This window comes from Embiotoca jacksoni, unplaced genomic scaffold, assembly GCF_022577435.1.
Source record: "Embiotoca jacksoni isolate LCO1_2020_lvr unplaced genomic scaffold, fEmbJac1.0.p SCAF_2, whole genome shotgun sequence".
NCBI lineage: Eukaryota > Metazoa > Chordata > Actinopteri > Embiotocidae > Embiotoca > Embiotoca jacksoni.
Window position 1 is genome coordinate 7,469,738 of NW_027185340.1, and position 21,761 is coordinate 7,491,498.

The 21,761-nt window shown below is 42.7% G+C and overlaps 1 protein-coding gene and 1 non-coding gene across 4 annotated transcripts in view; one reads left to right on the forward strand and one right to left on the reverse strand.

Moving 5' to 3' along the window:
• Positions 1-20,715, forward strand: part of itprid2 (ITPR interacting domain containing 2) — a 36,642-nt gene extending 15,927 nt beyond the window's left edge. For 2 of the 3 annotated variants that reach the window (XM_069154322.1, XM_069154324.1), the window contains 14 exons: positions 1,144-1,291; positions 2,351-2,411; positions 8,141-8,248; positions 8,564-8,948; positions 9,630-9,852; positions 10,458-10,509; positions 11,476-11,558; positions 12,066-13,886; positions 14,815-14,874; positions 15,248-15,372; positions 15,545-15,656; positions 16,122-16,187; positions 16,301-16,654; positions 17,242-20,715. In XM_069154322.1, coding sequence (XP_069010423.1) covers positions 1,144-1,291; positions 2,351-2,411; positions 8,141-8,248; positions 8,564-8,948; positions 9,630-9,852; positions 10,458-10,509; positions 11,476-11,558; positions 12,066-13,886; positions 14,815-14,874; positions 15,248-15,372; positions 15,545-15,656; positions 16,122-16,187; positions 16,301-16,654; positions 17,242-17,349 — 3,706 coding nt within the window. In that variant the 3' untranslated portion in view covers positions 17,350-20,715. The remainder of the gene's footprint in view (positions 1-1,143; positions 1,292-2,350; positions 2,412-8,140; positions 8,249-8,563; positions 8,949-9,629; positions 9,853-10,457; positions 10,510-11,475; positions 11,559-12,065; positions 13,887-14,814; positions 14,875-15,247; positions 15,373-15,544; positions 15,657-16,121; positions 16,188-16,300; positions 16,655-17,241) is intronic. The other variant, XM_069154323.1, reaches the window with a different exon arrangement.
• Positions 20,716-21,138: 423 nt separating this feature from the next.
• trnat-agu (transfer RNA threonine (anticodon AGU)) lies at positions 21,139-21,212 on the reverse strand. Its single transcript has one exon. It is a non-coding gene; the product is annotated as a tRNA-Thr (tRNA).
• Between the last annotated feature and the right edge of the window lie 549 nt (positions 21,213-21,761).

Below are 21,761 nucleotides of genomic sequence, written 5' to 3' on the forward strand. Positions count from 1 at the left end.
CAACTCATGGTGACGTGTAGAAACACCACAGGTTTACAAACCAGAGCTTCACAAAGCCACTTTAAGCCACATTAAACAAATATTTAAACATTCACTACTGGTGGAGGACAAACAGCTGACTTATTCATTTCTGCAGTAGCAACTCCGCAGTTATTTGGTACAAGTCACTTCAATGCTCCATTGATTCTGGTTCAAAACATGAATAACACGGTGCTGGATGCAAACCCTCATACATTGTACATCATACAGTCCCTCCAGGAATCTATGGTCATAAGGATTCATGCAAATCCGACTAATGCCTGCAATTTGTGCACAACGTTGTTTATAAAAAATAATCCTTCGCTAATCAAACCAAAATCTTAATGTAATTGTCACATCTATGGCTTGGATGACTGTTTTCCTGAAACTGGTCTCCACCACTCTACCCTGAGCTTTTCCAATTATAATGCCCCACATAAAGACTGTATTAAGAAGCGCATGGCAGTATGACATTACATGACATGGCAGGAAGGTTATCTTTACTTTAAGCCTTTATTTAGCTAACTGCAAGGTAGCAGCTTGCAGCCCATTAAAAGCTTATAAGCCCAGCATTCTTGTGGTCCAGAGAATTGCCTATTTAACTACCGTACTAATAACCTATTACATAACATAACTGGAAGCAATTCCTTTCCGTCCAAAGAGTTTTCATTTGTAATATTACTAAACTTAAGGCAAAATAATCAACAATGGTGGCAGACACTCCAAAAAATGGACCCCTCTTCAGTGTCTCGGGGTCCCAGTAATAAAAAAAAGACAACTTTACAAGATCCTGGATGGACTTATACTGGTCGGGTCTCTAGGTGGGCTGCTGAGGAGCAGAGAGGCTGAGCTATCTCGTGCACTAACCAAATAGTTAACTAACCACCTCACTAACAGACTAACCCACCAGCAGCAACCTGTGTGTGAGAAGTACTAACTGTCTGTCTGTGTTTTCGTAGTGTTTCAGAGACGTTGCCGCAGTCAGAGGAGCAGCCTGTGGAGATCCTCCTTAACCTGCGGTTAGACTGACTAAACTAACCAGCAGACTAACTCACCAGCTAACTGACTGGCCAGCTGACCGACTCACTTTCCGACCGACTAACTGGCCCGTGTGTTTGTCCACAGCGTGTCGGAGCTGCTGGACCTGTACGAGGAGGACCCTGAGGAAGTGCTCTTAAATCTTGGTTTTGGTCGAGAAGAACCCGACCCGTCTGCGAAGATTCCCTCCAGGTTCTTCAACAGCTCGTCGTCAGCGCGAGGCATTGACATCAAGGTACCGACGGCAGCGGTGTCAGAAGAAACTCAACATTAATCAGTGCTGATGAGGCTGACGGGATTTTAATTAGTCATAAACCAAAGTGATGGGCTTTAATATCACAACTACTATTTGAAGGTTTGAAACCAATGTTTTTTTTTACAGACATTCATGGTCCCTGGATGATCATCCCTACTGACTTTAGTGATCCTCAACTTTCCCTCTATTGGATCAAACAACTTTGCAACTTATTCAGTGAAAAAAATCTCAATATCCTTGTTGCGGATTGACACCAACGTTTGTACCGACATTTATTCATTTTGAATATCTATGATCCCTATTATATTCAGCACCATCACTCGATCCAAATTGAATTTTGGTTAGTACTTTGATTTATGACCAAACCTCATGAGATTCTCTTCAGCTCATTAGCATCCGTTAGCCTGCCAACAGGCCAAACATGCACATAAGTATCCTGTTTTTTTTCTGATGTGACGGGTGAAGTTATGTCGGTTGAATGTGGTCACTTACTCAGACTTGTATTCTTCTAACTGGCTGCGCTGCAACTGTCTGAACCTTCAGTGGTTCTGTAACTGTGACAGAGGCGCTGCCGAAACACCACAGGAGCTCAGGAACACCGTGGCTTCGATTAAATGCTCGGTCAGCAGAACTGTCTCGATTCACTGCAGGCTAACGTCCGCCGCATGTGATTAGTGTTACATCCATTATAAACTGTGTCGCATCCGTCGACTGAAAAACCAAACGGCTACGGTTGTAATCGGAGCGGCAGCTCGGGGAGACAGCTGGGAGCTCCTCGAGTTCTCTTTCTCACCGCAGTGCTACAGACTTGTTCCTGAGCAGCCACGAGTAACGGTGAACCGACTACTAGGATACACAACACCGTGTGATGATGTACAGCTCCGTCTTTCTTTATTGGTCGGACGAAATGCAAAACAGTGTTACGAAGAAACGCAGTAATAATCCAGGGGGAAAAAAAAAATCCCACCCGATAAATGCGTCCCTGTGGAGTCTGCTTCTTGTCTCCTAATGACATCACTTCCTGTGGTTCACCTGCAGGTCTACCTGGGAGCTCAGCTGCAGCGGATGGAGCTGGAGAACCCCAACTACGCCCTAACTAGTATGTACCTCCGTCCTGTCTCCGCTCCTCCGTCTGTCAGTGTGTTAACTCTCGACGTCCTCAGCAGCCGAACGCCTCGGTGCTGCAGGTGGAGGGTTAACCATGTTAGTGTCGATGGAGGAAGTGAAGCTCAATGACTCTGTGTGTGTGTGTGTGTGTGTGTGTGTGTGTGTGTGTGTGTGTGTGTGTGTGTGTGTGTGTGTGTGTGTCCTGTTCCCAGTATTATTGTGCTGATTTATAGGGTCCGGCAGCTTTTTTTTTTTTTTTTTAGCTGTTCTGCCAACTGCTTGAACAACACCGCCAGTGTGGACAAAGATCTGTTTGTCCCCGACACACACACACACACACACGCGCGTGCACACACACACACACACACACACACACACACACACACATGTACATACATACGAACACACACTCAAAGACCTGCTCTGCTAACATCCTGGCCTCTTTTTGTTTTCAAACTAAACTCAAGTTTGCATGAAGGTACTGGCTCGCTAATTGAACACACACACACACACACACACACACACACACACACACACACACACACACACACACACACACACACACGCCGCTCACGCACAGCTGATTCTCTTCTTCTTACAGTTTAACAGTATTGTTGCTGTAAAAAAAAGTCTTTGCCAAAGATCCTTTGTGTGCGAGAAGATGAATCACTCCGTAGCTGAAAGTATTCAGGTCTGCACAGCGTCAATTTTACACCTCAAAGACAGTTTGACTAGTTTAAAATTCATCACTAGTCCCAGTTTATTTGAAGTAAATGACACAATTATTGAGTGCTCTTTCGTTGATTGGTTGAAAGATTTACACTTAAATATGGAATAAATTAGTTTTGACCAGGATTTGTGTCTCTTCTAGTTTGTAGCATTTTTTATGCTGTTGAGTGCAGCAAGTTTATGTTTTTGCTAATATTTAATAGTTTTCAAATTCTTCCCAAGACCAAGTCAAGCCCTGCCTATTTTTTTTTTTTTTTTTTGCTATTTCCGTTTTGTCTTTTAACTTTTGTTTCTAACGCTGACTTTAATAATTACAAGTAACAGGTCGCTGTTCTGGTCAGTTCACACAGACGGACAAACATCTGTCAAAACTGGGGAACAAACATTCACATTTTTTGAGTAGATCATGTAACCTGACAGCACCACATCCAATTCACATCTCGAAGACATAAAGAACGTGTTGGGCACACAGTTAACTAATTCAAAGCCAGCTCAAGCACATGCAGCTTTAAAGAGCTTCAATGCTGACTTATCAGCACTATGATGTAGATTGTTCAATTATCAACACAGTTTACATTCTAAAAAAAAAAGGACCACATAAAGTTGCAAAAAAACCCAATACTATTAATAGTTTTTATTTATCAATCAACTTTATGCTATCTGCCCAGGGTGTATCCTGCCTTCACCCAAAGTAAGCTGGGATAGGCTCCACCCACCCATAACCCTGTTCAGGATAAAGTGGGTATGGATGGATGGATGGATGCTTGAATGGATGAATGGATGAATGAGGGGGACATCATCTGTTGCAGAACTCCCTGTTCTTCTTCTCCGTGAAGTTTGTTCTTTATGACTGACAGTATGTTTGGTGTCACACCGCAGGATGAATGTCATTAATAAGCCGATGTCATGGTAAACTGGACTGAGTGTAACAATGTTAAAAAAAATAAATAAATAAATAAATAAATATATATATATATTGATTTTAATGTCTGCTCGGAAAACTTCCTGTGCAAACAGAAAGATAAAAGTACTGCTGAAGGTCATCATTCTTTTTATAATATGGTCCAAATCAAATTTGTTCAGTATTGGGAGGAGTCCATTTGTCAACGCTCACAGACACATAAACCTGGATGTTGGATTTCTAAAACAAACACCCTGATGCAGAGCATTGTGCACTCTAAGAGCAGGCGTGGCAGCTCAGACATCCAAATTTGTTTCCTCTTATCTCATGATCGGGACCTAATTTCCTTGTTGTCTCCGGATAACAACTAAATGAGTCACAAGCTGTTTGGTGGCACACACACACTGAATCTCAATAACTGTGCTGCGTCAGCAAAAAAGAATTGTGTCGCGAAGAAGTGCCGTCGCGCCACAGTCAAAGTAGAGCTCGGTGTTGACGGTCCGTACATGTGGGACAAAACTCACAGGGCACGACCCTGCAAATGTCAAACCAAACCTACCTGCTTGCTCTTCCTGACCCGATGCGTTTTCTTTGCTCTTGGACGGTAACGCTCTGCCCCCTCTTAGCACACATGTGGTACTCAAAACACGGCAACCAGCTCTCTGAAGCATTTCGTGGGTCTTTGTCGCAGATTTCCTGAGTTTGACACAAAATTGTATGTGCACTCTGCTCATGTCCACGGGGGAAATCGCAGACTACTGGTCACTAAACCGTGTGCACGTCGTAGTGCTCTTCTCCATTTGTGCACAAAAGGAGCACTTTTTTTAACAGCTCCTCCTACAGTTCAAGCCTTCACTTTTGACGGAATTACTAAATGTTTCAGTTTAAACTGTCTTCATGGAAGTGATAGACTAGAGAGTATTTTAGATGAACTGCTCCTTTAACAGCATCTGGGCCCGTCTTTGGTTCCTAGAAGTTTTTCTTCTTTCCCAGAACATTCTCATCCTGTTCCATTGGTTCCCTGGATCCCAGACACACACACACATACGCATACACACACACACACACACACACACACACACGCGCGTGTTGTTGTTTGTTATATAAGCTCTGTTCTCACCATCAGGAAAAATCTCCCGGGATAGGGAGAGAAAAAAGACAGAGTGTGTGTGTGTGTGTGTGTCGTTTGCGCTTATTCCTCACTTCCTGTTTTAGGATCCTCAGAGTGAGCATTAATGCAGAGTCAGCAGTCAGCAGGAAACACACAGTATTACTATCATTACACACAGCTGTCGGCTGTAATCAGTCATATGGAGTACGAATGACAGACTGGTCCGCAGCTTGCGTAGACGGTGCATTCGTGGATTGTTGGGGCTAATTTGGAGCAGCAGAAAAAGCTAAAAAATAACTTCACAATGACATATTAATGTTTGTGAATTTCATTGTCAAGAATTGTATGAAACTGATGTGGCTCAAATTAAGGCAAAGTGCTGCCTACTGGGGCTGAACCGTACAGTGAACGTGCCTTAAAACCAGAATTAGGAGCTAATAAAGGCCGTTAAACTTTGTAGAGATGCAGGTTAGACTGAGGATTTTTAGGCTATATTTATCTACAATTACGGTGCATTAAAAGCATAGAGACGTAGCTATTAGTGTACCCGTAGATGTACAGAGAAAGTGTGCGTTTTGCAATCTGCATCAAAGTTTCCCAGTGAGATGTGGGTTACCACCTACGGTGCTACCACCGTTCAAAATTCAACTGAACTTTACTGTGAACGTGTGCTGTAATTTGTGATTTCCACTGTCTCACCGTGTTTCCTGTCTGTGAAATACCTGAAAATTTGCTCATGTTCCTCGATATTGGAGCCGACGGGTGTTTACAATATTTCTCTTTTAGTACAAAACTAAGTGACATAATATACGGTAGTTTTTCTTCCATCCAGAGACAAATGGAGAAAAAAAAAAAAATCCCAGTCTTTCATCAAACATTAAAATAAGAAAGAAAATCAGCCAGAGCTCAAAACTATGCTGTAACTGAGAAATGTATCGACTGAACATCTTTTTATTAGAAGTTGGGAGGTCAGAGGTGAGGGGATATGGGAGAGCAGGCCTGTGCTGTATTTCAGGCGATGACATGAGAGCGCGTTGAGAGGTGTTTATAAGGCGGCGGACAGAAGACAGAACTCTGTGTTTCATAACAGACTGACAAGTATTTAGACAGTGAGGGATGGAGGAGAGGAGCGGAGGGGAGGAGGGGGAGGTGGGGGAAGAGGGAAGTATGCAAGTCATCATCCTGTTAGAGATGAGACTGACAGCTCGACTTACACAACCACCAGAGGAGGGACGAGTAGATGTGACGTGTATGTTCAGTCCCAAAATGAAGTCTTTATTTTAAGACCTCGACAGCAGAATGTCATTGAAGGCCATTTATTTACTCATCATACATTCATTAAACGTGACGAGATGGATGTTTTTTTTTTTTTTTTTTTTTTAACAGTATAATCACTTATTTAAAGAACGAAATGGCATTTTTCTCCACTTTTAGTTATTCAGGCTGTATCTGAAGTCACTTTCTTGTTCGCTGCTTATCTGCTGCTCATATAATAAACTCTTAAAAAGTTTATAGTGAGCTGCAATTTAGATGTAAGACAACGGTTTATATTCTCACAACTGTCAACTTTCATCTGGAACAACACAAAGTTGCATTTTTAGGGGTCTTTACTAAGAGGCAGATGAGAAGACGTCAGTTTCACCTCTTTAGCCTAGCTTAGCACAAACACTTGAAACGGGGAAACTGCTAGACTGCCTCCATCAAACATATAAAACAATACACCATTTTATAACAGGGGCTGATTGTGATTCAAGTCTGATGCTTTTCTTTATTAAAATCAGTGAACATTTTTAAAACATCCTTTGTTTCAGCATTTAGCATTTTCATCAATTGACTAAAATGATTTGTTCTGGTTTACATTGGGTCTCTCCTTTAGTTCCTGGTAGAACTTTATTATGAACATGTGTACGCCCACTTATTTGTGCAATCATCCAGACCAACAGTGCAGCACAGAAAACAAGAGCTTCAGTTAATATTTATATCAAACATTAGAAGGGGAAAAGAATGGGATTTTCCGTGACTTTGTTGGTACCACATGGGCTGGTTTAGGTATTTCTGAAACTGCTCTCATCTCCTGGATTTTCAACACAACAGGTCTATCTTCAGTAGTCTTAAGTTTAACTCAGAAAACCAGTCTTATTTTACAATTTACAGAAAATCAGCTTCACAGCAGGCATTGTGCGGCTGACGTGTCTGCAGAGATTATGTGCTGGAACATGTCAACATGGAAGATCTCAAAGGAATGTTTTCCAACAACTAGTGGAATCCATGACACTAAAAAACCGAGACTGAAGGGAGCCCCGACCCAGTACTAGTGTGATGTAATGGATAAAGTTCTCGCTACGTGTAGAGTCAATTATAAATTTGGGTTATTACTTACTAGGTCCCAACGTGGTGACTCTCCTTAGTACATTTCTGATTTGTGGTGTAGATACTAATCTGAAGTCTCACAGATCAGATAATCAGTGTATTCTGGATTTTTGGAGAATTTGTCTTAACCTGAAACGAGACCGAGATTTTTCTGTCTCTGTCCTCCTCTCACTCGGTCCAACCTGATGAGTTGATTTTGTTGATAATGTTCGTTTGAATTCTGTATTACTTCTGTTAGCCGGAGACGTTATGTTTTTGTGTCGTCCATCTGTCCATCCACCGTTAACTTGATATCTTGATGGAATTTCTTTTAAACTTGCAACAAACACGAACTTGGTCTCGAGGATGTGAAATGATTTGATTTTCGGGGTCAAAAGTCAATGTCACAGTAACCTTCACATCCCCCCATTCTTGTGAAAAAGATATCTCATCAACGCCTCGGCATTTAGGTTAAAAAGCTCAAACGTTCACTTTACTAAAGAATGAACTGATCATATTCTGGTCTGGACAGACATGGATGTAAAAGGCGAAGGCATACAACCAAGAGGCAGTAATTCCCGTTGTGCTATTATTGTGAAACACGTGACTGTTTTGTTTCTGTCTTTCTCAGGTCGTTTCCGTCAGATTGAGGTCTTAACCACAGTAGCTAACGAGTTCTTCCAGCTCTACAGTCAGGTTTCCGGACAGCCTCTCCAACGCATCAGCTCCAAGGACCAAGGTAACCCAGATAACCACACCTTTCTAAAGTCTAAATTAGTGTGGAGGATGTATCATAAAACTACGCTGCTTTTGGTTGTCCTTTGGTAGTCCTGAGATCAAGGGTTCATATAAAGTTTAGTCATATTTTCATCTTTCAACCGGAAACATTTTGGCCTTTTTAGAATACATTTTGTTTGTTTCTTTTGTCTGATTAATTGTCTAATTCGGGACAAAACGTTGGTAGACAAATATTTCTGTCAACGAAACAAGCACAACATTTGAGTGATTTTTTTTTTCTCTTTCTACTGATCCCTTGGTCTTGTATCTCTCTCAGGAGGAGAAGGAGTAGAAGGAGGAGTAGGTGGTGGTGAGGAGCAGTGTCCTCCTCTGAAGAGGAGCAGCTCGGCTCGCAACGTCGCCAAACTCCTAAAGAAAACCATCAGCAAACACAACCTGCTCGCGGCCACGCCCGAGTCAGCTGAAACTGTCTCGCCTCAACAGCCCCCGCTGATCAACGGACACGACGCCACCTCTGATCATGCACACACCAACGGTCACGCATACGCCAGTCAAGAACAGACCAGATGCAGCACCAACTCTGACCAACAGGGGGAGACAGTCAGCCAGAAACACCTCCGCAAGAAAGACAACTGTCTCCTGGCAACAGTTACTGAGGAAACCAATGGGGATGGAGAGACAGATCGGCCGACAGACGACAGGTAAAAGTAGCTGACGTTAACTTGCTAAAATTTGACCAATTGGCAGCGGTGGAAAACTATCAGGTCAAAGATATGAAAATACTCTCGTCTAGTAGTCCTGCATACTGCTACTATGGGACAAAAAAAGTACAAAAGTATAATCAGCAAAATGTGCAACAAAGTAAGTAGGTTGTGATTACTGATTACACTGTAGGAGCCGCTGGAGGTGGAATTAGTTTCAACTACTTCATCAACTTTAGGCAGTTTAGTCCAGTGGTTTTCCAAACTCTGAGTTTCGCACCCTCCAAAGTGTCACAAGAAAAATCTGAGCGGTTGTGAGATGATTAATGGGGAAGAAGGAAAGCGAAAAGTGGAAGTTCTGATTGTAAAATTGTAGCTATTTTTAATGAAATGCTGACAAAAACTACCTCAAACAAAAGTCGTTTAAGAAAAAACATTATACTAAGAATGTGTAGACATCTGAAACTGACAAGGAGTCTCGAGGGAAAAACCTTGGAAATCACTGGGTTAACTCTTAACAATATATTTTATTTGATATTTGTAAATAGCCAGCTGCCAAAGTTTTGATTTGAATTTATTCAACTGAAATATAGTGGATAAGAAGTTTAAAGTAACATACAGTGGAAATATAATTGTAAAGTAAAACTACATCTGGATTGGTTGATTGCTAACTAACATCAGACTCCCCATCAGTCCTGAAATGAGCGGCACCCGACCAGAGCATCAGCCAGAGTCAGCTGACCTCCAGTCAACCAATCAGAGGACAGTTGAGGAGGGAATTCAAGTGGTACAGACCAGCAACAACAACCAGACCTCCACCCCGGTGAAAGCCCCGCCCACTCTGACCCCGCCACAGCTGGCCCAGCTTCGCACGGAAAAAGCAGACTCTTTCGACATGGAGGAGGTACTGGGTTCTCCTGGGCTCTTCCTGCTTGTAATTGATAATATATTTCTGTGTTTCACATCATGTCACATCACCACGCATGCTGTATATTCTCATTTGCTTCCCCATGAAGCCAGTAAACATGGAAAGATACAGTCACAGTCAAATTCATGCAAATGAAGCCAAACATCATGTTCTCGTTGTATCAGAACTCCAGAGGTGAAACGCTAGATGTGTTTAGTACACACTGGGACCTCACTCGTGGTGTCGCTGTCCTCAAAGCCTGCTGCGCAGAGACGAGAGCAGGTGGACCGACTGTCCTCAGTGAGACTTGACCGATCATTAAATATACAACATGCATTTATGGGATTTGAAAGGCTGCTTGTGGAGCTTTGGCAAACAAATTCAGAAAAGTAGAGACAGACATATGACTCAAAAATTAATCGGAATCTAATGTGGGTTGTTCTTTATCGATCTGCTGCTGCATGTGAACAGGCATGTTGACCGAGTCTGCATAAATCTGACCAGTTATTTATTAGTTCGTAACCGATTTTTCTTCGAGTGAAAGAAACAACCCTCCACAGATCTTCTTTCCTTTGAAATTCAGTCTGTTGTTTGTCGTTCAGATTCAGAGTAATGAAGATGAGTCTCTGCCACCCAGAACGTCCAGAACCACCGGTGAGTTCTCTCATTTCATCTGGTGTCCATTTACGTTAATGGAGCGGTGCCCTGTTGAGTTTTCTTGTAAAACCACCATGTATGTGTGTCTCTGGGGTCTCTCTGAACGCGCTTCCTTCCTTTTAAAACATCTGACAAAGACAATATTTGAACATTATGAATCATTCATTGTTTACGTCTGTTTACCTAAAGACAGACATTTGAAAGAGGCCTCATACAAAAATACACGTCTGCACTTTACCCCCCCCCCCCTTTCACTTACGCTGACATCCCTTTAAGAAGGGAACTAAGAAAGAGTCACAGCAACCAGAAACTCAATGGTTCAGCTCCAATGTGCATATATGTCATGTCAGTATTGTTTCAAGATAGACTTCTAAAGAAAAAAACATGAGCCTAGCCTTTAACCCATAATAGGCTAAATTGAGCATATTTGCTGGGTACTTAAATCTCATGAGACTTGAAATTGAAAAAAACATACTGAATGTCATGAGAGAAACCACATTGGTTTCTTCTTAATGGGATAAAAAGTCTTATTTTTTGTAAAAATCCTCCCAACTTTAATTTTCCTACAGATTATTTAGGAAGCTCCATAAAAGCCCATCCTGGTATTTCAGCTCCCTTCTGAGTTAAAAATAGATTATGTGCCGTCCTTAAAAACTTTCACCATCCCTCCGTTTCTTCTTCGCACGTTAGTAGTAAAATCTTTATTGACTCTCTGTTCCGTATGTTTGTGTAGGAACCGAACGTATAAATGTAACCTGTCCTGCTCTGTGTGTATGTAGATTACATATGCAGCCTTATTCTGCATGCTATAAACATGTTTCCGGTGTCTCAGTTCACTCAGATCTCAGCAGGGACAGACTGCCCTGTCTCTCTACGCTCAGTATAAATAATTTAACTGTGCCACTTGCAGGACAGATGGGGTACTGCAGGAATAATCATGGTGCTGGTATCTTTTTCTCTTAGACCTGTTGAGGACAGTCAGTCAGCAGTCAGACAGCAGTGGCTTTGCTGAGGAGCCCTCCGCCGACACCAACAGCTACCTCAAGGTCTGTTTGTGTTTTTGTATTTAGACGTCTCTCCTGCCTTGGTCTCTCTTCTTTTTTTTCTTTTTTTTATGATCCTGAACTTTGACGTTACAGTTATCGGAAGTGACTCATAAGATTCCAGTCAGAGCTGGAGAAAACATCCCTGCTGATAAATTATGAGCATGCCAAAAAAAACATTTCATTGTGAGTAAGAGAAGCTCTAAAGTCAGTCTGAAACATTTATCTCTCAAAGAAAAGAAAATGATTACATTGTGATCCATTTTAGGAGCCTCTGATTAGAACCACTGAACTATAACTATAACTGTTATAAAATAGTTCAAACTAGGTCCGCTTCCAGCGGCTGCAAAGCTGCTATGACCTTGATACTTCACTACAAATAATTTGCATATAAATAGCATGAATCAAAAGCTAAACTCACTCCCTACTTTTGTCTTGTTGACAGTGATGGCGCTCTATAAGGATGCGAGTTCTTCCTCAGATAATAAAATGTTATTTATTTGTAATTAGTTGCAGGAGAGTAGTGACAGCTGCGACAGCGAGACCACCGTGACATCACACCCCTCACAAGATGTGGCCACGCCCCTTGCATTGGACCAACCAGCATTTGATCTGCCGGATTGCCGAGAGGAAGAGGCGGAGCCTGGTGCCGAGGCTGAGGCTGATGGGAGTTCCAGGGAGGAGGACGTGCACAAAGGGAGTCCGGAACAGGTTCCACAGTACACAGCTCACCACCTCCCCAGGAGCAGACCGATGGGAGCAGAGCAGGAAGGAGCCCGAGACCAGGAGAAAGTCGAGGCTAGGGACCGGACTGATCCTGACCAAGAACCAGAACCAGAGACTACCCAGAGTATGTCTGCTCCAGAATCCGAATCAAAACCACAACCAGAACACACTCAGACTCACTCTGTTACAAAACAAGAACCGCAACACACCCAGGACCCAACCGAGACCACCGTAGGCACAGATCCATCCGCAGAGGGAGCGAGTGCTCAGGACAAGGACCAAGTCGAGTCTGTGTTCTCGGATGATTCTAGTTTACTTCGTCCTCTTGCTCCGTCCTCTCCACTTCTCAGTGCTCTGAACCGAGCCAAACAGAACCAGCTGAGCCGGGCGGGCCAGCGAGTTGACCCCCAGACCAACCAGACACCCCAAACCCCAGGGAGAGGACGAGGAAGACGTGGCGTTCTCCCCCTGCAGAGGTCCTCCTCCCTGCCCTCCTCGCTCCTCTCGCCCTCCAGAGTCGTGTCCTCCGTCAGGATCCAGTTTGGGCGAGGCCAGGCGTCCTGTACCCAGCCCAGGTTCTCCTTCAAATACACCCAGGAGGCCGGCGAGGATAAGGAAGAAGAGAAGCAGGAGGAGCAGGAGGAGGAGGAAGAAGAGGAAGAGGAGGAAGAAGAACAAATCAACTGTCTGTCAACTCTGATCATAAACCCCGCCTCCTCGTCTGGCTCTCACAAAAAAATACAAACTGCCATCCCACCTAAACCCATCCCCCACTACCTGATGCGGTCATCCTACTCCCTGCAGAGCTCCAGTCCTCCTCCTGATTGGTCCCCAGGAGGCCACGCCCACTCCTGGAGCACCCAGAGTGTCCCTGATCTCTCGTCCAATCAGCGGCAGCCCGCCCACTTCCAGCAGAACCTGAGCGCCAACCAAAGCCAGCAAAGTTGGACCCCTGGGCCGATGATGTTCCCTAATTCCAACTCTCCAGCTCCGTACTCTGACCCCAGCGCCAGTCCTAGTCCCATCTTCAACTTCACCCCGTACCCCTTCGGCCTGAACCCTCTTGCGCGATACCCCTCCCCTCTTCATCCACACGACAGTCTTCCTGACCTCTTTCACCACCACAACCCTTCCTTCAACCACCACTCTAGTCTAACCAGTCTCCACCAGCCTTTAACTCCCCCCGTCCCTCCGCACGGCAGCATCCCCAATTTACATCAGCCGTCATCGTACGCGGCTCCTCACCACGTCGCTCTGGGTCACTTACACCCCGGATCTCCCACAATGCACCACCATGGCTACCACCATCCATACAGCCATCTCTCACCTTACTATCCCACTCCTCACAGCCCGCAGTTTGCCTCGCCCTACCTTGGTTACCAAGGTTACAACGTCAACCCACACCTTGCGTTCCCCAATCCCGTCCCTCAGTATCCGCCGGTGGCCCCAGAGAGTCTCCACCCGGGTCCGGGTCACAACCTCCAGCCGGGGCTCGCTGCTCCTGCTGCCCCAGGACCAGGACCTGGGCAGGGCCCGTCCAGCACCGAGATGCAGCTGAGGAAAGTTCTGCACGAGATCAGGGGAACAGTTCAGAGTCTGACTCAGGTTTGTCCTCTACAGTCCAGCACGCTTCATATCCGGTTATGTAAGCTGCAGTCATTTTAGTTGCAGTCTGTGGTAGTTTTTATGTGGTACAAGTTTGGTTTTATTGTAGAAGCTCTTTCCATGCTGCTATAAAACAGGTTCAATGTGACACCAGCGGTCAGACACGATTACTTCCTCTTCATATAGAGGTACCTCATATGGAGGTCAAACTGGAAGCAAGAGTACCCATAATGTTTGTAATAATCAGGAAAACTCTGCTATTAGTTCAAAGTCATGAGTAAATCAGGCTAGTTTGAAATGTTTATAAAATATACTTGGTCAAATTTGTTGTTTTTTACACTTTGGGTTTCTTACAGATCAAACGGATGATTTGAAATACACTAATTAGTGAGCTTCAAGGTGCTGAAAGGTGGATTTTGTTGCCAGTCTAGCGGTTTCTGGTAGTCACGTTTTTAGTCTTTAAACATGAGATTGGTGTCAAACTTTTCATTTTACAAATGAATGTATTTTCCTAAATGACAGACTTTATCTTGGAGCTGTGGTGAATGTTTACATCTTATAATTTGGGCTGTGATTTCCCTGCTGGTCTTTGTTTCACTTCCAAACCATTCGGATTATCTTAAAGGTTTATTTAACATCTGTATGTTTGTCTGACTGCTCTTCGACTGATCTGTAGTATTGTGTTTTGAGATTTCAGCTTGATGCAAATTTGCATATATTCTGAAGTAATGGTCTTTAGTTTTTGGCGGTAAACTGGCAGTTATAATAAATCTACAGGCAGATGTGTGATGGGTCCGTGTTGCTCTTCTCCAACACCAACAGTAATGACATCCTTTCCTTTGCTTTTTCAGTGGTATAGTTTACGTATCCTTTTGTCAGCTTGTTTCGTTCCACTTTCTGTCTTAATATCACTTTGCTCTCCATCTAGAACCGAACCGACACTCCTGACGGATTCAGTGAGCATAGATCGCCTCTGCCCAGCCACCAGGTACCGACACTTATTTGATGTCTGTCTTTGTTTACTGTTGCTCTCTAACTTCTTCTGCATGGAAAGTCCGTGGGTTAAATTCAGCAGCATTTGTTCCAGCAGTTAAAGTCTATTTAAATCTTTCTATGTTTAGCTTTTACTGGACTTCCATGACACAAACACAGTGTTACAGGTTCCTATGAAGCAGAATATGTTCTCTGATTGTCATTAATTATTGAAATTAATGTGAAGATCAGGTGCTTTGTATTTTCAAATTTTTCATATTTACAATAAACTGACCTTTGCATATCCTAAAAGGAACATACTGTTAATGCTGAGGCTTTTTTCCAGCCAAAGCAAAATGAGTTTCACCCTGTTTCTCTCTCTTTTTCAGTCTCTGGCAGAGTTTCAGCAGAAGAGACGGAGTCTCAACTTGTTCCGCGGTCAGATGATGGACCTGGAGCTGTCAATCATCCGACAGCAGGCTCTGGTTTATAAACACCTGAGTCCCGCCGACAGGTGACTCATAACGGCAAACAGACACACGTTTCACAGGAATCTGGATTATGATGATGATGATGATTGTTATACACTGTGAGTAAACATGGAGTGTGTGTGTGTGTGTGTGTGTGTGTGTGTGTGTGTGTGTGTGTGTGTGTGTGTGTGTGTGTGTGTGTGTGTTTATTTGCAGGCTGGAAATGGAACAGCTTCAGTCTCTGAGGTCGGCGGTCAGAGAGGAGCTGCAGGAGCTGGAACAGCAGCTGGAAGACAGACTGATGGGGCTGACACACTATCATCACAGAGTAACTATTGACCACGGAGTGTCAACACACATTACCCAACACATGTGTGATACACACTGATCAGCTGTAACAAATTAAAACCACCGACAGGTGAAGCATAATACAGCCCAGCAGTAAATGCTCCCTTCATCAGGATCATAATGTTCAACTCTAAATAAACAAACTTAAAGAAAACTGTTGATTTCTTCAAATGGTGTTTTTGAACACTTTAATTTGTTGAATTGGACTAAACTGAGAGGTGTTCCTAATATTTCGTTGGTCCAATTCATTTAAATGGGAGGGACTGTAGAAGATAATAAAAAATAAACAAAAGCACAAACATGTCCAAACACTTTGGCTTTATAATGTTCACTCACACACACAATACACACAATACACACAATACACACTGCACATAAACAATATCCCTGCAATTCACACCCTTTATGTGATTTTGGACCAAACTGACAAACGTCTCTTCCTCAGGGTCTGCACATAGGCAGCAGTGTTGAAAGTCTGTCTACCACCTCCGCATTGAGAGCCATGGAGCCGGTAGGTACACACACTCACACAGACACACACATACACACACACACACACATATACATACGTACACAAACACACACACGTACGACCTTTCCCTGTCTTCTTTCCTGTCTGTCCAGGTGTCAGACCTCCTCAGAGAGCAGCTCTTCCTCCAATCAGAGCTCAGCTACGAGAGCCACGCCCCCTCCACCAACTCCTCCTCCCGGTCGTCCAGTCCAGTCAGGGAGGGAGGAAGAGGAGGAAGAAGAGGAGGTGGAGGAGATGGCGAGCAGGGGCAAGGAGTGTATCGAGCATCAATCAACATAACCCCTGCCCCCCCTCCTCGACCCAACACACAAATTGAGGAAGAGGAGGAGGAGGAGGAGGAAGAGATGGATAGTAGAGGAGCAGGAGGAGGAGGAAATGAAGCACCAGCGGAGGAGGGAGCAGCACAAGGAGACAGAGTGGACAACCTGCAGCACCTCATCAGAGAGGTAACAGTTGGACTTTTTTTTATTAGTTATGTTACTCATAGAAATCTGAATTTCCTGGTAAAATAGTTGACGATTGCACTACCGGGAGACTTCTTATTAAACCCCTTCCTGAATCGACTAAACCAGAGTTAGAGCCAGAATTTGACCAGAAACGTAACTGAAGTCATCAACAAATCCAACATACCACGATTTTATACAAAGAAAATCGGCAGGTACCTTCTCACGTGTTTGGGTGGAATTGCCTCCACTTGATTGTTTTCAGAGGGGTTCTTCTCATTTCTCTGTGACGACGTCCAATGCCACACCTGTATTTATTGTAAGTGTTCTAGCAGTGAAATGTAGACTGAACTGTAACTGCAGCTTCGACAGCAGCAGAAGAGAGAAATATCTTTTTTCTCTTTTGCCGTCATCAGTTTTTCTTTTTTTTGTTCCCCCTTTCTACAGTGCAGTGTCATTTCCTGTTTCCACCCTCAGGTGACTCGATGTGCCTCATATTGTGGGACTGCAGGAGGATTGCCCAGAACAACCTGAGTGAACGCAGAAGCTGTTTCAATCCTTTCACCTACTTTGTGTCTCTTGTTTCCCAGATTCGACAGAGCGTTGCGCAGGAGGTCCGACGGGAGATCTACAGCGAGCTGCTGGCTGCTGTTACGCCGCGATCGTCGCCGCTCCCTGCCAGTCAACACCGCATGTAGTCATGACAACAGCAGTACACCGCCCCCTTTCACCTTCAGCCTTAGTAACCACAGTCTGAGAGACACCGCTGTCTGTCCGTAACACTGTATAGCTGAGTAACACTGTGGAACACGACGTGTCTGTAACACTGTATGTCTGTAACACTGATGATGAAACGAACACATCAGCCAGAAGGGATAAGCCCCGCCCACCCCACCTGTGGTCCACCCCACTGTTAGCAAGCGCACTCGCTCGTGTCTGCCTCAGATGAGGACGTTTTCAGTGTCTGTTTACATCTACTGAGGCAGAGTGATGCATGCTGGGAACACCAGTCTGTCTTTTAAAAACCATCAGCAATGACGTATCTCCCTTTTAAAACTGTTGTGATCAAAGGCCACGCCGACCCAACTACGTATTACCACTGCCAATAATACTATTACTTCTGCTAACAGTATCACCACCACTAATACCAGCCGTGTTAATGTCTCCTTTAAGTTTCCCCTGATCTCAGTCACATTAGCAGAAGTTGTGTTCAGATATTTCTATTTTACTACATCATACAGCTGCAGAACAGTGCAAGTCATGCAGCAATAATAATAATAATATGAAATAATGATAATAATAGTATTCAGCAAATTGTCGGTTAAAATAAGCTCAACGCTGTCTCAAACTGTGTACATTGTCCAAGACAACATAATTTAGTGCATATACATAAATATATAAGAATATAATTTTTGTAAATATAAATTTCAAACTAAATGCAGCAAATAGTGACGTCAGTGTTTCAAATCTACTGCAGTTGAAGGGTTGGTTCACCCATATTGTATATATGTTCTCTCTTCCTGCTGGTTTTCTTTCCGGGTTTTGAGATCTTTGTCTCGGAAATTCGTGCCTCCAGCCCCTCTACTTGGAAACAGAAACGGTGTCATGGTTATGCTTCATAATCATAATAATAATAATCATGGCAGATTTAGCTAGCAACAGTTTTTATTGCAAAAGTGAAGGCTGTTTCTGGACATTAGAATTGAGTCATAATGTTAGATTTCAACCCTGGTTAATTAGTCAGTATTTAAAATAACTTCTCAAGTTTAAAGTACCAAAACCCTTGTTTTGTAAAAGCATTTTTGAAGAGCGATTGTTGTCAACGCAAACTTCGTTGACACTGTTTTACTTCATCTTGAAAGAAACACATTGTCACATGAAATCATCTTGTGTTTTGAATGTTGGATGTTTTTAATGTGAAGCAGCAGCAGCAGAGAACAGTGAACAGTGAGGCTGATATCACTCTTCTGTTTGTAGGTGCTGATCACAAAAAATATCAAAAACCAAGGTTGGGCTTCATGAAAATCTCAAGAGTATATATGCAAATGTAACTGTTTAATGCTGTAAACTCTCTGGTCCTTTTGGGGGAGGAGGTAGATATGTTACAGACAGATATCTTAAAACTTTGGGAAATAAAACCCCAAACTATCTGCTTGGAGAGATGCTTCGAGAGTGACGAAAGAAAATGTTTTTTTTGTTGTTGTTGTTAAATTGAGCCTAGGATGTCTAAGTATACCTTAAAAATACTGGAAATGCCTTAATAATCACTTCATCTGTGCACTAATGCCTTTTAGTGAGGGGTTGCATTCCTGCTGAGGGTCAAACTGAAATCTTTTATCCCTTAAAGTTACTCATTCCATGCACATTTCACCTTTATGTCGGGTTTAAAGAGCATCTTAAAGTAGATACTTAAGGGATTGTGTTACATCATCAGCATCATCATCATCATTACTGTGCTTCTGTTCCTTTCACCTCGCTCATCTGTCAGTTTCAGTGTTGTCTCCAGCTGGTCAGCTCATCAAACGATAAAACTACATAAATCACGTATTTAAATCGAGATAACTTTTTTTTTTTTTTTTTTTTTTTTTTACATTTTAAAGGCAGGTTAAAGGCTCAAAGCTGTTAGCGTTTATTTTAACAGATGATACAAGTCACCAAAAAATATTTAGAGCATTGACAACTGCAGCAACTATATCAAATCAGAAAGCCTGAGTGACTGCTGGCCATTCTATTATTGCAGTCAAAACCACAACGTCTTCATGTCTACCTGTATATATCTGCACCTGTTCAAGAAACAAGACACACAATTTAAATCCGACAGCTTTCATGCTTTTGGAAAGTGCTTTGTTTTCTGTTAGTGAACTACGCTAGCAGTTTCCCCCTGTTTCCAGTGTTTGTGCTAAGCTAGGCTAACGTGGGGGAGGCCTTTGATTTGTGTGCACATTGTTCGTGGTTGAGCAGGTGATGAGGTCAGCACGTGATGTCAGGAAGTGCTGAGGCTTAGAGGTTTTGGTAAGTTGCCACGGTGACGGTGATGATTACGTGGATGATGATGTAATGACTGGTCTGAGGAAGGAGGAGCTTAATGAGTTTTAGCTGCGTTAGCATGTTAGCTTCACTCTGTCTGATGACAAAATCTGCGTGCAATAATGTGAACATATACATTGATTATATCCAGAGATTATTGTTTATAGATGATCAATAAATCCATGCTAACATTTCACAAGTGATCGGTCGACGCAAACTGCATATCTAATTCAGGTTAATCTGAAGCATGCTGGTTTTATTGGGAGAACTTTTTATTCTTCTTTACACAGATTCCACTGAAACACAGAACCATTAAGTTCCTTTGACTGAACTCTTGTTTTCTTCAGCATTAACACCTGTGTATCGCGTCTGAGTGGTCCCTCACAGGTGTCCGAATGTACCGTCAGCTATAGAAAACCTTTACCTTGGGAGCTGAATGTCATTGGCCAATACACCTGTCCATCAGGGAAGCCATGCACCTAAACACCTGTTTGTTTTTTTGTTTTTATCTTCCTAATGGGACAATGATTCTGAAAATTTCCACACAGACTCGCGTTAGAACTGAAACAATGTGCTGAAAGCTGATCGGATGTTTGTTCTTGATCTTTGGAAACAATAAATCGAAGCTCAAAAGACCACTTACTAATAATTTGGAGCTTTCAGACCCATCTGACCGTCAGCTCAGATGTCAACTTGCGACTTAAATATGAACTTCAGTCATGTGAATGCGCCAAATCTTTATTAAGACCTTTAACCTTTCATTTTTTTCAAAGTTTATTGACTTTGTGTTTGTAGAAAACTTTGTTTCCACTCTGCTGGACCAACACTGTTTCTTTTTTTTTTTTTCTTTCTTTTTTTTAACTGATCAACTGTCCTTCAAACACTTCTAATCACACTTTACTGTTATTGGTGTCTATTCATTTCTATTGTTGTCTAATAATGATGATGTGTATTTTGTACTGATGTCTTGGAGGTGGGATGCAGGGATGGGTCACTCTGTAGAGATGAGAATAATAAAGATGTATTTATTTTCAGTACAGATGAATGCAGCCTCACATTTGTCCAAGTTAGCAATTCAATTTGGTATTACTTTAGAGTCATTGGGTCACATGACTTGTAAGTTATTAAAAACAAATTCTGATTCCCATAAAACTACTCTTTCCATAAAGTAACATTTTTACTTCAGATTTGAGGTCATTTTCATGTTGTTGCTTGAGCATGAGCAGGCCCTAATTTCTGATGTCCTTTTCTGTTCCCAGTCTTTCTTAAACTACCTGATTATTTTAATAACATGTTTTCTCTCCAGTTGACAGCTGTGTATCTGGACACTAATGCAGACAAGTGAGTTTCTAACTGTTTCAGATCCCTTCTTATATGGCCTTGAGACCACAATCTCTGATTAGAGCTTTGGATTTTATAAATGAGCTTTGTTTTTTTGGCGTAGTGCTCCAGATTTACATAGGTGCTGCTGGGATTTGAACCCAGGATCTCCTGTTTACTAGACAGGTGCTTTGACCAACTAAGCCACAGCACCTACTGCTGGGTAATCGTTTCAAACGGCTTGTGATCAAGTTGAGTGAACGTTTTTCTGGTAGGGGTGTGCATTGTTGCCTAAAGCAGCAGTGACTGCACATGAAGTAAGAGCAGTTTATTTGAGAGCTTTTGTTTTCTTTCTATTACACCAACCAGACAGGTGTTAATGTATGTATTTAAAGTTCAGACCTGTTATTTATGTTGTATGATCTGCATTTCCTCTCTGTGTAAGCAGATTGCTGCAAACATGCAGCAGAACTTTGACTTTGCTTAAGTTATTAGATTCTTCAGGTCAAAGGAGAGATTTTCCCTTTTGACCATTATTTATACTGCATTACCGTTATATCACTTACATAATAAACAATCATCTAAGGTTTTAACCATCTATGTTGTAGCTACGCCGATCATTACATAAAGCACATAACAGTGTACAAATAGGCATCAGAATACAACTGTCTGATAGTAAATTGCTGTGCAGTAGAAAATGCAATAGAAAACATCCACCAACAATAGCCTACTAAAAACAAACCATCAGTTTAAATGATAAATG